The sequence below is a fragment of the Epinephelus lanceolatus genome, chromosome 4 (assembly GCF_041903045.1).
Source record: "Epinephelus lanceolatus isolate andai-2023 chromosome 4, ASM4190304v1, whole genome shotgun sequence".
NCBI classification, from domain to species: Eukaryota; Metazoa; Chordata; class Actinopteri; order Perciformes; family Serranidae; genus Epinephelus; species Epinephelus lanceolatus.
The window spans coordinates 20282595-20297770 of NC_135737.1; the positions used below are offsets into that span (position 1 = coordinate 20282595).

At 40.3% G+C, this 15176-nt stretch overlaps 1 protein-coding gene across 1 annotated transcript; it reads right to left on the reverse strand.

Annotated features, from left to right (window-relative positions):
• Positions 1–1449: 1449 nt before the first annotated feature.
• Positions 1450–11018, reverse strand: slc13a5b (solute carrier family 13 member 5b). Its single transcript, XM_033632358.2, has 12 exons — positions 10870–11018; positions 9778–9906; positions 9561–9697; positions 9097–9317; positions 8807–8987; positions 8592–8714; positions 8252–8464; positions 8037–8143; positions 7800–7921; positions 6941–7102; positions 5703–5840; positions 1450–4179 (listed from the first exon to the last, which is right to left on the reverse strand). Exons 1-12 carry the CDS (start codon positions 11005–11007, stop codon positions 4054–4056), a joined length of 1797 nt encoding a protein of 598 aa, XP_033488249.1. The 5' UTR covers positions 11008–11018; the 3' UTR covers positions 1450–4053.
• Positions 11019–15176: the final 4158 nt, after the last annotated feature.

A 15176-nucleotide genomic window follows, 5' to 3' on the forward strand; every position in this document is an offset into this window, starting at 1 on the left:
CATGAAATTTCTTCTTTGAGCTCATAATGTTTATGACATAAGACAACGCTGGACCATATGACTGCCTTGAACCTTAACTCACGCAACGTCTCTGCAGAAGGACAATGACACAGAGCTCTTGCCTGCATACATTAGGTGTGGCCTTTCAGTCAAGGATTACTGTGGCTTTCCACACTGTGTTTACAGGATTATATAAGCTTTATGCACGAGACAAGAGGTCACTAAGCAAGAGGCAAAGAAACACGTGTGCACTTCAAAACATAGGTAATAGTCATGGGAGTTGGGAAAGAGACAACCAATGATGAAAGTGGGATCATTTTGTTTTGGATGACACTGAGAGATGACAATGCTGTTTTTACAGCTCAGACTAAGCTTCCTTTACACCCAGTCCTCTTATTGTTTAAAAGCCAACACTAGGCCATTACTGGAAACTGTTGGGATCTTGCTGTGTAATCAGTAGCTTAAATTTAAACCAAGTGTTTTTGTAGAATTCAAAAATATTGTGCCCATGACCATATCATGTCTTATTCATTAAAAAACACTGTATATGGAAAACAAATGAATTCGTCAGTAGGTGTTTTGTTCATTCAGTGTTTTAAAGGTACAGTGTGTAGGATTTAAGGGATACATTGGCAGAAACAGACAAACCAAATACTGACCCTGGAGGGCCATTTGCTTTTTGCGTCTATGTGTTTTTGTGTTTTCCTGTTGGCCACCATAGTTAGTAGGCCCTCTATTGGAAAAACACAAATTTTTCTGAACATGAAGCTGTTTTAAGCTGTTTAAATCACCAGCTCTGTTTGTTTTTGAGAAGAAGAGACCTTTATGGATAAATAGGCTCCCAATAAAAACCTCCTGAGCGTCTGGATCTTAAGTTATTAGAGAAAAAAGGTTAGCACACATTAGCAGGTGCTGGGCTAGCTGCCTATCTCCGACATGCAAAACAGCATTGGAAAAACACTGATTTGTAACTTGAAACTGCTTTATTCTGTGTATTTGTCATCTTAAATCACCAAGTCCATTTTGTTAGTAGAGGAAGAGACATCTGTGGATACTTCGGCTCCTGATAAAAACCTTCAGAGCATCTGAATTTTAAGCTATGAGAGAAAGAAGGTGAGCACACATTAGCAGCACATCATCTCTGATGAGCTGAACAGCATCAGAGAAACACTGATTTGTGATGTGAAACTGCTTCATTCTGTGTTTTTATTGGTTTAAATGACCAGGTCAGTTTGTTTTAGAGAGGAGGAGACCTCTGCTGCTCCTGGTAAAAACCTCCTGAGCAACGTACATTGAAGGAATCCTAACCTTGAGTTCATGCCATGGGAGAAGTTTCAGCATGTTTATAATTTGCAGCCCTCACAGCTGGATGCCACTAAATCTTATGCACTGTTTCTTTAAAAATATCAAGGCAATGACACAAACAAGAAATAATAAAACTCACCATACTGAAACTCAAATCCTTTATTTTCATAGTTTTTCACCAATGAAGTATTGTTTCCTTCAGCTCATCGGCCACTCAGGCAGAGAAGATACTTGAGTCATCATTTTCCAGGTACAAAAGTATTAAAACTGATCATACATTACATTAATACCACTTTATTGTGATCCATTAAAATCCATTTATTATTGCAGGGAGACATTTCGCAATGTCAATACGTACTGTATTGATCAAAATATGAACAACGTGTTTACAGTACAGTTTTTTGTAGAAGGCACATATAGGCTCTTGCGTTGCAGTAATGAGACGTTTCAAAGTTCATCTGATGTTGGAGCTATAACAAACCACCATACATCCTGATATATAGATCAATGCAGGGGTCAAAACTACACGTTCACTTATTGTCAAGTCTCTGCTATACTGTACATAATAGCCCATTATCTATAAATATCAAAATGCCAAACTTAACTAACAGTGTTTATTGACTGAAATCAATTTAGAGAGATGTGCTTGCAAAACAACAGTGTTAGATAGCAGTGGTCGAAGAAGGGTTTCGATTTTTTTGACCTTGTTAACTAGGACAAATAGAAGTAGCAACACCACACTGCAAAAAAGTCAATCACAAGTGTTGCGTTCAGTATTTTACTTAAAGGTCCAGGGTGTGGGATTTTGTGACATCTAGTGGTGAGAGTGCAGAACGGAAACTTCACGAACTAATGGCATGATAGCAATAAGTAGTCTATACAAGAGAGTTTTTTTAACAATTTAAGTACAGGTTTCCCCACACATTCATTTGTCATGGCCCGCCAGGATAACAACATCTGTAGCCACATATTGATTTCCTAATTTGGAGCTGGAGTGTTCATTATCAGTGCTGTTGGAATACATATAGCCTACTATTCGGTTATTCATTACATGCAAACTCTGGGCACAGATGGAGCAGCAGAACACCAGGTGCAGTGAAATTAAAATTCAATGGTTCATTGAACTGGGTCTTAAAGTATGCTTTGACTCACCATCCATTGAGCTGATCTGACCAGCTCTGATTGGATTGATTGATCAATCATCCACCCTGTGACTCAATCTCCATAAACTGCTGCTGAGGAAAAAAATAATTCTCGTGCTGCATTCACAGACCCACAAAAAAAGTCTGATACCACGTTTGGCGGTCAAAGTAAGATACTTTGATTTAACTGTAAGGGAGGAGCTATTCTGCTTAAAACCAACTCCTCAAACAACAAAGGGTGAGGACATAGCCAAACTTTTTCTGGAGCATTTTGAGGATTGAAGGATTGACATCATCGCAATATGGCACACTGATTAAGAAGAAGATTAAAAAATGACACTTCATATCAAAAGGTTTGCCGACCCCTGGTGCAGAAGAACCATGGTGGCCGACACGAAAACATGCATATACGAAAACATGAGAACCTTAAAACATGAATGGCCCTATCTAGAGCCAGTGTTTGATTTGTCCATTCTAGGCTACTGTAGAATAACATGGTGGACTCAGTGGAAGAGACCCACTCTGTATGTAGATATAAACAGCTCATTCTAAGGTAACGAAAACACTAATCTTAGGGTTAGGCTTAGTGTGGTTTCAGGTGATTATAAATGGATGAAAACATTGTTATGAATATTAAATACTATTTTTGCCAACGGATGTCCCTAATTCATACACACTGGACCTTTGAGTGAAAGTACAGCATTTGAAACAAAAATGTATTAATACTAAAATGACTCATTAGGCAGCTGACTTGCCCTTGTTGGTGTTTTATTTAATATTATTGGATTATTATTGCTAATGTATTAACACGTAAGCAGAATGTTCTGGTTGAGATGAGGCTTATTTATATTTTACATGTTTCCTAATCTACAATCATATTTGTTATTATCTTAACATAAAAAGTTGCTAGTAATTACAGCTATCAGATAAATATAGTAAAGTTAAAAAAGTAAAAAAGGACAATATTTCCCTCTGAAATGTCGTGAAGTAAAAGCAGAAGTGACTTAAAATGTAAATCCTTAAATAAATTACAAGTACCTTAAAATTGTACTTAAGTGCAGTTCTTGCGTAAATGTGCAAAGTTACGTTCTTAAATTATACCATAAGGCTTACAGCGATTAAGACGAGGCTACATGTGACTATGTAAAACATTTCTTTGATTTCTTGCAACAAAACAAAGAATTGTATGGCATTTGGCTGCTTAGGAAGATCATAAAATCTCTATCTGAGAATATAAATACTTACAGTACATGATTGATGTGATACTATACTATACTATACTATACTATATATATATATATGAGCATGGGGGGGTTCTTTAAAAGGTAATTTCACTATGATGCAATGTAAATACAAAAGGTTTTAAGTTCATTCTTCAACCACTGCTTCTTCCATTTCTTATCATATTCATCACCACTTTCTTTCACAAGCAAGACTCAAGTGTCAATGAAAACAAGCCTTGGGGGCGTTGTATTCTAACAGCAATCGGATGCGTGCGGTCCACCGTGTGGTCCTGTGCTGACGCTCTGACCAGAGGTCTTTGTCTGGCACCTGTGGATAGGGAAGACAGGGTGTGCATGCTTCATGTCCTATGGCAGACCTAGGCTCACACCCCGGTGACATTGGCCCAGGCGGGGAAAGAGTCCAGGTCAAACATTGCCTTGCCCCAGCTGTTGATGGCCAGTGTGATACAAAGGATGCCAATGATGTTCATGACTATTCCTGTCTTGGCCTGATGAAGAAGAAGAAGAGCATGTAGTCATATTAAAGCAATAGTTAGACATTTTGTAAAAAAAAAAAAAAAAGAAAAAATTAAAAAAAAAAATGCTTATTTACTTTCTTGGTGAGAGTTAGATGAGAACACTGATACCACTCTCGTGTCTTTCTGTTAAATATGAAGCCCAGCTTAGCATAAAGACTGGAAGCAGGGGGTAACAGCTAGCCTAGCACTGTCTAAAAATAACAGAATCCACCTACCAGCACCTTTAAACCTCACTACTTAACTTCAGTACACTGTGTCTTGTCAATCATCTGTATCAAAGAACTAAGTGTAAAAACATCATGTTGCAGTCTTTTATTGGGGGGGTCATGTGCCAGACTATTTCTTGTCATCACAATGAGAAGTGAAGTAAGTTAAGGTAGCGCACGTCAGCTTCAAGACATTAAGATGTGTTTGGATACAAAGCACAGCAATTAGACATCACAAACTAACATTAAGATATGCCCAAGTAAACTGACATTACATCAGCTTAAGCAAAAAAAAAAAAAAAAAAAAAAGGTATATCCTTATGAATCTGATTTGTAGGGCCCTGACACACCAAGCTGACCATTGGTCAATGTTGGGCTGTCAGTGAGCATCTGTAGCTCTTGTGTTTGCAGTGTGTCCCCCACTGTTGGCACTAGTTGGCCCTGGCTGGCTCTTATCAGCTTTATTTTAAGCCAACTGAGCATGCTGAATTGGCATCGGAGACAGTGGAGCCTGTTGGTGAATAATATCACTCTGCTTGGTGGTTCAGCTCAGAGCACAACAAGAGACATTAAGTGCGGAAAGCAAACAAATGACTTAAGTCAGAAGGACATAGGAACAAAACAATCGTTTTATATTAGGTGGCTATTTTCTTTAGTCATTGCGCTCTTTAGCAGAAACAATGCATAACTGTACGTGTTATTGTTTGCCAGCGCAAGGTAAATGAAATGTGTTCTTTCAACAACAGTGTGCAGTGTTAATGTGCTAACTGGCTAACTAGCATCTTGAATCAGTTCTGTTGGTCTTCCGGTTTCTCTTTTTGAATGCCAAATACAGATCACAGCTACCTGCTGGTATGGAAAGGTATTTCCTCTCATGCAGGTGCAGGACATATGCGCTAGTTGGCTAATGGTTGTAGCTTAGACGGTGTGTTCAAGTGCAACCTTTTGGCCTAGACACAGGTGATGTTACTCGATGCAACTGTTGGCCTTCATTACCAATAGTTCTTTGATGTCGGTTCAGTGTGTCTGGGGCTATAAACACACAGAGCTGAGAAGTAAAAGGAGAGAAACCAGACAGAAATGGTCTGAAAAGAACTGGAGTTCCCTGTGAGCTCTAAAATTGGTCATAGCATGAGCTGCCACATAAACACACAGGCTAAGCTCCCGTACACACGGTCAGTGCCTCTGTTTTTGCTACCCTCACAGTATAGTGCCCCTAAAGTGACAACTTTCCATGTTCAGCATATAATTTCCTATACAAGCACAACAAACCACTGTTATACTCACCATGTCAGCAACCTTAAGGTACCCATAAGAGAAGACTATGGCATTTGGAGGCGTAGCAACAGGCAGCATGAAGGCGAAAGAGGCACTCAGGGTACAAGGCACCATGACGTACAGTGGATTGATTCCAATGGACTGAGACTGCAATAATCACACAGAAAGCCTCAACAGTCAGAGACAGGGATGAACAGAGCTTTCATCACAAAATCCACCACCCCTCAATCTGGCTATTTTTCTGCAGCCGTAATCACTGACTCATATGTCAGAGTGAAATGTGTGCAATTCTGTGCGGAGTGAGAACTCTCATTAGGTGGGTGTAATTAGGATGTAATTCCTGCAAACTTGGAGCTGAGTCACAAAATCTAAAACAGAAAAAGCTCTACATATGTAGCGATAATGGCAGACTGCTAAGATGCAGAAAACATTACTCTGTGGAATTCGCTCCTGAATTACATGTCCCGCAGCACAGTAGCTTACAAGTGCACAGTAATTTCTGGTTCTCAAAATAAACAAAGGGTGAAAAACCTTAAACTTTAGTTAGTCTTCTTTAAACTATAGGCTGTATATCAGGTCCCCACGATGACAGTGTTTTGTCTTGTCTGATGCCTTTGTTTAAATCAGATAATAAAGATTCACTTGACAGGATGACACAGAAAGTGACATACCACAAGCCATGACTGCCACAGAGTGTCATCTCCTCACTCCCAGCTGTCTGTAACTGATCAGATGCTTTTTTTCTTTTTCTTTTTTCTGTCTATCTCTATTTTCACACAAGGGTTGGACACCCCCGTGCACCCACTTGGCTTCTCCCTTAATAAATATCTATCTGAATACCACACTGACACTGTCTTTGGCAACTCAGCCTTGGCGTTCTCTCAAGTGCTCGGCTAGCGGGCACAGTAATGCCATTCTTCAGTAGCAGCGGGGTGGGCAGCTTTACAAGGCACTGGGTTGAATTGGTGTGTTTGGCAGGTTATTAATGGGAGGAGGGGCCCAGGAAAGGGGACCCAACACATTCAGCCTGAATGACCGACTAGATGGGTAACCAAACAAGGGAAAATAGGCTGGTTCCCACTAGTTTATTGCTGGACTCCAATTGGGGACATGGGTTGAAAAGAAATTACACTATCTAGCACTTTACCTCGCTAAACCACTGCTGCCAAATATTATTGTCTCTCCTGCTGCCTGAGATCCTGCCTCTGCTACTGCTTTTTTCCCACACTTTCTCTCTAAGATCTTACCATCGAGGCTAAGACAGGTAGGAAGAGCGTCGCAGTGGCCACATTACTGGTGCACTCTGTGAAGGTAGCAATCAGCAGGCATAAGATGATAGCAATTGCCCAGGGAGGGATGTTTTGCAGAGGAGTCATTTGATCTCCCATCCACTTTGAGAGTCCTGATTCCTACAGAGATATATATAACATAAATATATACGGGGTTAAAGTCTTTTCTGGAAATGCAAACAGTGTTTATCTGTACAGCTGAGTCACCATTTGCTTATTTACTGTGAGTAGATGCTAATTCACATTTGTGCATCACATGCAGCATCCTTTGAAATCTTGCTCAGGTGTATTTGCAGCATAAATGTGCAAAAATTAATAAAACAAAAACAATACATTCATGGAAACATTTGATCTAGCAGCAGTAGAAAACGTTCAGTTTGCATAGCCGTAAAATAAAACAGCTCTGCGACTGTGCTAGGAGAGTAAACCATAAATAATGGAGCTCATTTAGACAAAAATAAAAACAGTAACACTAGATAAAAATAAAAACAGTAACACTGGATTACATGCTGCACCGTTTCTTGTGAATTTCCTGTGCATAGGAAGGCAATTTAAATCCAATGTGGGAATGGCTGACTCCGCCACCATCAATTAAAAAACTATACAGAGAGGTAATTACAGAATGTAAATAGGCTGAATGACTAAAAAAACTCAACAATACATATTATAAAAAGGGGTTTTGATTTCATTAAAAAACCTTTTTACATCTTTAAATTAAGCCAACCATGAAAGCACCACCACACTCCCTTCTTGCCACGTTGTGTCTAAGCTCTTGGTCCAATTTCCAATTAACATTTTGAGTGTCATTGCCACTTACTTCACTGCCCTTGGCCAGAGCGAAACCTCCGCCAAGGAGAAGCACAATGCCCCATGGCATCTTCTTTTGGGCAACTTTCCAGGTGAGCAGAGGTGGAGTTGGGCCAGCAGTTTGATGGGGTACTACAGAACCAATAAATTCAATGTCAGTATTCAATCACTGCACAGTCTCCAGCTCTCCAAACTTTGATATAACTGTATGACAAGTAATCTTTATTCTTCCAGAGTGATTGCTCACCTGTGTCAAAACTTTGACTCCTACACGAACAGAACCGTGGGGGTTTAGAGGGAAGAACAAAGAGAAGGACGGCAATGAAGATTGCCACTGTGGCATCTGTCACATACCTGAGAAGAGGAGTGGTGAGAGAATGAAAATGTCTGCAAAGCAAATTTCACAAGTCTCACCCTAGATTAATGTATGAGTGAAAGTCTGGTGTAAAACTGTATACAAACTCTGCTTTGGAGTTGAAGATATCTGTCGCCCAGCCGTGGACAAAGCCTGGATCCCTTGTGAACCACAACACCACCAGCAGAGTGAAGAGACCCAGGACACTTATCTCTCCAAAGGACATGGGCCCCAGCTGACTATGCTCCTCACGGATCACATTATAAGCGGCAATCTCCTTCTCTGTCTTCGCAGCCCCACAGCCCCATGTCTTCTTAAAGCTAGAAAGATCACATGGGAGAAAAAAATCTTCATGTGACCTTTACACTCCTGATGCGGGAAAAGTTTCTTGATGTTGATTCAAGTCTCTGTCACTGTAATTAGGCTTTAACCATCACCAAAACTTACTTGAATCCCATGAAGACAAACTGCAGCCAAAGCCAGGCCAATGTGAGCATGATGATCATGTTGGGGAAGGCAAAGCCGAACCAGGAAGCAAAGTTAATTACATCTCCGTTTTGAGGAAAGAGTCTAAGGAAAAGGACAAAAGGGAATACAATTTTTATAAAGCAATACTGAATGTAATGGAACATAACTAAAAAGTGTCTTGAGAATACACTCACTGGTTCATCTGGCCCTTGAGCACCAAATTTGGACCGGTTCCTGTCAGCGTGGCCGTGCCTCCAATGCTGGCAGCATAACAAACACACAGGGTCATCCCTTTACACATTCTCCTCTTTTCTGCTGCGTCCTTACGCATGGCAGCCTCTGCTGCAGCATCCAAGAAAGTCACCACCACTGGGCCTTAAAACAAAAAGCAAAGGATGAAAAAAGCTACTGGCAACATAGTTCGTCTGCGAGACATTTTGCTTGGCCAGACAGAACACTGTAATTGAAGATGACCGTGGCTCACCTTGTCCGTCAGCCTGTTTCTCTGTCTGTGGAGGCTGTTTGCTGTCAGTCTCTGATGTCTGGATCTGCTCCTCTGAGCTGAGGATCTGAGGTTTCTCTGCCTCACTGTTGTTGAGCTGCTGCAGCACTGCTTGGACGATAGGCACCATCATGGCTGTGGTAGCCGTGTTACTGATCCACATGGACAAGAAGGCTGTCACACCCATGAAACCCAACATCAAACTGTCAGGTAGATTAAAAAAAAGAAATATACTGTCAGTGGCCTTGGATCGGAAAGGGGCCCTGTTTTAAAACGATCAGTAACACAGATAGTAAAACTTATACAATGGCAATAAACAACTTGAACAAAGTTTCCTTATCTATGTCAGGTGTCTTGATATCATAGTTGATTAGATATGCTTCGGAAATGGCTCTTAAAGGCGACAAGCCAAACAGAGAATCTGCTGTGTGATGTGAGCCACTCACAGTGCTGGACGCACACCAACAAAGAGCAGCACCCTCAAGGCGATGCGCTTGTGGAGATTCCAGTGCTCCACGGCTACTGCAACCATCAGTCCCCCCACAAACAACAGGTTTGTGTCCTTCAGGTACTGCATACACACCTGGGTGACACAGAGTGCGACGTGTGGGAACAGAGTTTCATCCCTGCTGAGCAAATCACTGCTGCAGTTATTTTACTTACATCTTTGGATTGCATGATACCAAAAAAAGGGAAAAGGAGGGCTGGGAGCAATGCTGTTATAGCCAGTGGTAGGACTTCTGTGCACCAGTAAATCGCCATCAGGACTATCACATAGGCACATTCTGCCTCCTGCGTAAAAACATGTAAAGACATACTGGTAAAAGTGCACAAACACAAAGACCTTGTACGGTCTAAAACAGCTGCAGTAATCAATGAATAGGCTGTTACATAATTTTTAATAGGACATTATGATGGTTCAAAGGGTACAGATAAGTGTTAATGGTCTATTGTTTCTGGTCACCTGTGTGTACATTTGTCTAGATCATAATCTGGGAACAAACACCCCTCATATTATTGAGCTATTACACCAGACATTAATTTGTCTGGATTTATTGCCATGCAGCTGTGTTAGTATGACTGTTTCAAATATTATCGTTAATTAGGATGATTATAAAACCAACCGACCAAACTTTCACATCAGGGTTGAGATTTCACGTCACCCTCCTTTGCCATGTAAGCCATTGTTCACGGCTGCTTTGCGTTGAAGCCTCTCTCTATCACAACATGCTCACACTCTACGTGCACGTCTCCATGTCACATGTAGCGGTAGCAACGTGGACAGAGCCCTTTGACTCCGTGTTCCCACGCTGGACATGACCCGTCATGTTAACAACAAGGAGTTAAAATAACAAGACCTCAGAGGCTCCAGCCTTAGGCAACACGGGACAGTTCTCATGCAATTTGCCTCAAGCGCGCTGTTGCACTTGTGAGCCACATCAACAGGTGCAGGAGGCATTCTTGTAAACGGCACTTTTACGCAAAGAAACGTCTGTGGTGCGCCGGATTCGCGGTTGATCAAAGTCCATTCATGTGTTAAAACTGCATGCACACAAAGTAACATGTTTCCTTCATTAAACTATCTGTTAAAAAGTATAATTGCAGAAATTCTGAGTGGAGCACATTTTGCAAAGTTACAGATTCAACGCGTCAGTTATTTTATAACATTACCAAGAGTTGCCAAATTTCTCTCATTTGAGCAGTGTTGCACAACTTTTAATTTAATCAGTTGGTTTATTCAAATCAGTTACATACCGATGTCCCGATCACTAAAGGTAGAGGAAGGAGGAGAAATGGAGTTGAGAAGAGGATAATCTCATTCTTAACAGAGCGAAGATATTTGAAGAATGCCATCCTGAAAGAAAACTGAGGAGAAGAGGGCTTTCGCACCATGGCTCGCGCTTTTGAGGTGCAGAGGAGAGGGGGAGGAGGGGGGGGGCATCCCACGGCATAGAAAGGAGAGGGAGAGAGAGAGGCGAATCACAATGAAGTGTGTGTGTGTGTGTGTGTGTGTGTGTGTGTGAGAGAGAGAGAGAGAGAGAGAGAGAGAGAGAGAGGGAGGGATGTGCCTGGGTGCTCACACCAAAACAAAAGAGCTGACTGATGGATTATTCTCAGAATCAACTTAAAAGTCCCTCCACATATTCAGCAAACTGTTTAAACTGCTGAAAGAAAGTTGAGGATCTTGAGATCCTTGCACATTTACAGGTGCGTCTCAGCTGAAGCCATTACTTCATTAACTTCTTTAGACTAGTGAAGAGGACTGTCAATGTGATTGAACTCCATAGTGAGTTACAGTCACGCTTCAAGAAGATAGGATGAATGGCCTATTTGCAGCCCTTGCATCAGAGCAGACACTGTCACAGGCTGGTCTGTGATATACAGGGATGTCAAGTAACATTTAATCTGAAAAGAACAAATCATGCAGATCACAGTGTCAGGAGGAGCTGTCTCACACAGTTTTTCTCCCTAAGCAGTGATGCAATAAAATTACAGTTATTTGAATCATTGCTGCTCCACCTTATTACTGTGTTTCATTAGACCAGCAATAGAGCTGATGATTGCAGTAATCTGCATCATAACACAGCCTTATTATTAGGAAATTACAAATAGAGGTCATAAGTCTAGATCACCACAGTCAGTGAGAGCCTACACACCCAAGAAACTGTTAGCCATTGAGAAAGCCTGTGTCTGATTATTATTGCGTTTAAGTAATTTTATTAATTCATTTAACTTTCCTGTAGATTCTGTCTAGATTCTATGCTTTAAACAGTCAGGATATAATTTGGGCGGAAAAATAACAAAATCCTTCAAAACTAAAATGTATCTTTATAAAATAAAAGTACTTATATGATGTCAAGCATGGTAGCTACATCCACGTAGATGTAATAACTCTTGATCGTGTTACCTTAATGACACAAGACGGTTTCCAGAGACTTCATCGACATGTTATGGGTAGTGCATATTTAACATGATGTGGTAGGAATCCTGATTTTAATGTTGTTGATCAGTTATGCCCACATGACAACACCACGTTGTATCAAAATCATGGCTGGATTACTGAATGGGCAGGCACAGGTCCAGGGGCCCAAACGTCAGGGGCCCTCCTGGCCTTCACCTGCAAACATGTCACTTGAAGGGACACATACCGACCAGGAAGCAACTCAAAGAAACAAAAACACCCCATAGCAACTACAGAGAGACACAAAACCACAGAGAGTGGCGTGATGTCTACGAAGAGATGCAAAACAACAACAAAAAGAGGCAAAACATCCATAAAGTCTGTGTTTTGCACCTATGTAGGAGAGGTGGTGGGGCCTCATGCGTCAGAGGGCGTCACAAAAGATTGAGCTAAAGTTAGAGTCAACAAAATAAGACCAGAACTGCTTGTATCCTGTGCTCTCGATTAAGTAACTGTACTTTTTTTCTGTGTGTTTTTGCTGACCTGAATACCTTAGCCCATCTACCCTATATCTAAAAAACAAAACAAACTCTCTAAAGCCAGCTTTCAAGTACCTGTTTCCCCCAGAAAACATAAACTAATACTGTGAGTTTTTTTAGTTTCAATCAGATTTAACAAACAGGCCACTAAACTGCAAAAGTTATTGTCACAATATTAATAAATGGAAAATCAGGAGAACTATTTTGAGGATGTCTGCAAAATGCCCACCACTTCCTCAAAATATAAAATTTTAAGCAGATGAGATTGACTTTATTTTTGTGTATTAATCAAGTTATGTACTTTGTTTGCATGGTTGTTTAGAAGTTCTATAACAAACCCAGAGCGTACACGTATGCCCAGATTAATGACTTGAATGAATGAACAAATGATGACTTGGGTGATATGTGTGTATTTGGTGACAATATGTTCAGCAACAATTACTGTTTTTCCCTCTCATGCCAGAGGAAAGCCTCAAATGTATTCCAACAAACATCAGCAGTCTACATGCAGTATTTCAGATTTCTGTGTTGTGTAAGTCACACAACTATCTGGCTTTAAATGTAACTTTGTCTGTGTCACTTGTTTTTGTTTTATTTTCGATACATAACTGAAAAGAAAACCTAAAAACCCAAGACTACTGAGTTGTGGCCAAAAAATGTTGCTGTATTATGTCAAACTGGCTGTACCTGCAAGAACTATGTACCTGTTATAAGAAAAAGAAGAGTTATCTGAATGGATTTGTACCAAAAATTTGTATGTGGAAAAGAGAAAAGGCTAGTTGTGTAATGGGGAGTGACATAAAGTGCTTTGTGAACAACTACCTGATGTCACTGTCTGAATCATACACTAATTCTCCACCCGACCTTCCACCAACTTTGACCAACTGACCAACAGAAAATATAAAAATCTCTCTGTATTATGGCAAATGTTTCACTTTTTACATATGTAAAATAATGTTTTCGATAAAAACATCCGCAGTTTTAGTTTGAACTCAATGCATGTTTGAGTTTTTCTAGTTTTAAAGGGCATCAAAGGTCATCTCAGACTATTATCTCAGCCTGTAGAGAGGCACATTTCCCTTCTAGTGACTTTATAAGATGACAGTTATAGTATTTCGCATGATGTGACAGGCTACATTACAAAATTACACATAGTATTTACTTCAGTGTTACGTAATGTGCTTTGACATAATGTACAGAGTATGCTTCCTCGTGTACACCCCCTTCTTATGTCAGCTCAAGCCATGTGCCCTGAATGCTTCAACCCAAAAGCAACATTTCTTTGGGATATAAAACTCATTTCGCCTGGCAGCACTATAAAAGTACTAAGAGTGGTGCTCAGAGAAGGACACTGAATGCTGAGCCAAGGAATGTCATGTTCTTTGGCTGTATCTGTTCTGTAAAAGTGCTTACAGTAATTATGTTGCATGGGCAGTATGCTGGGATGAGAGAAGCTTTCAATTTGCGTCCCTGTAATTGTGAATCTACAACCCAGTGTGGGATTTCAACATCCATGCTTATAGACTCCTTTTTACCAGCTGTGAAATCATACAAAATTTATAATAATGTGGACAGTCCTTTTGTTGACTTTTGACAGTAATTGACTTAATTATGTCCCTTTGCTTCATCAGTTGTGCTGTCTATTTAATCAGTTTTGCTTGCTATTTTTCACTTCAAGCCATAATATGCTTTCAAAAACATTAAAAATATGCATTCTTAACTTCATAAACGAAGTAGGACTGCTTCATGCAAAGCCTTCACAAGAGTGCCTTCTCAGGTGCCGACAACACCAGGACTCATGCAGCAACAGAAACAAAAGTAGATCATCTCACGCATTACATAACATCCATATTAAGTTTGCAATGGCAACATAAAGTAAATCCACCTTGAAGCGTATTCCTGACCATCTTAGAAAATATATTCAAACATACATATGAACATAATATTTTCTGTAAACAAGAATTTGTGTCTTTTTCCTGTGTTTGACTCTCTATTCTAATAAATGGACCACAGACAGAAATTAATTCTGTTTAGTCTCTGATGACTTCAAATCGTTGCGAATAGTCAGACTGATGTAACGTGATAGAAATCTTGATTTCAGTGTTGCACTTGTCCAACACTGATCACATTTAGCTAACAGCCATCAGTTATGCTCACATGACAACTACAAAACAACAAAATGCAACAGTGGTTGACAGAGGGCCTGACTCAGTAATTTATTGAGACATTACAAAAGATTGAGTCACAATCAGATGACTAAACATTTACACATACTGTACAGGTCTGCACAAGACTGCTGGAGGACATTGTCTGTGAGATTCTGGACATAATGCCACCTTGTGGAGATGACTCTCAGTACATCCCTGACAGATATTAGATGGAAATATTTATTCAAACTTAACACAGTAGAAAGTGCAATCTTGAGACACTGCCAATCTAGGAAGCAGTCTATAATGGGGTGGCTCCTAAAATAAGTCTAGATTAAGATGAGTATAAGATCATTTCCAGGGACTTTAAAGGCCAGGAAACTGCAAGCAAAATGTAGAGTTGTGGCTACATTTCATTCACTACATTAGCTCAGCGAGATATATCTCTAGGATTCGAGCATTTTAATAGTCACA

Bases quoted from the DNA above. Each gene is read 5' to 3' on its own strand.
- slc13a5b (XM_033632358.2), bottom strand. From the start codon at position 11,007: ATGGTGCGAAAGCCCTCTTCTCCTCAGTTTTCTTTCAGGATGGCATTC. The intron at 9,907-10,869 runs GTATGTAACTGA...GTTTTTACGCAG, and splicing joins CTTTAGTGATCGGGACATCG to GAGGCAGAATGTGCCTATGT. The intron at 9,698-9,777 runs GTAAGTAAAATA...TGTGTCACCCAG, and splicing joins GTATCATGCAATCCAAAGAT to GTGTGTATGCAGTACCTGAA.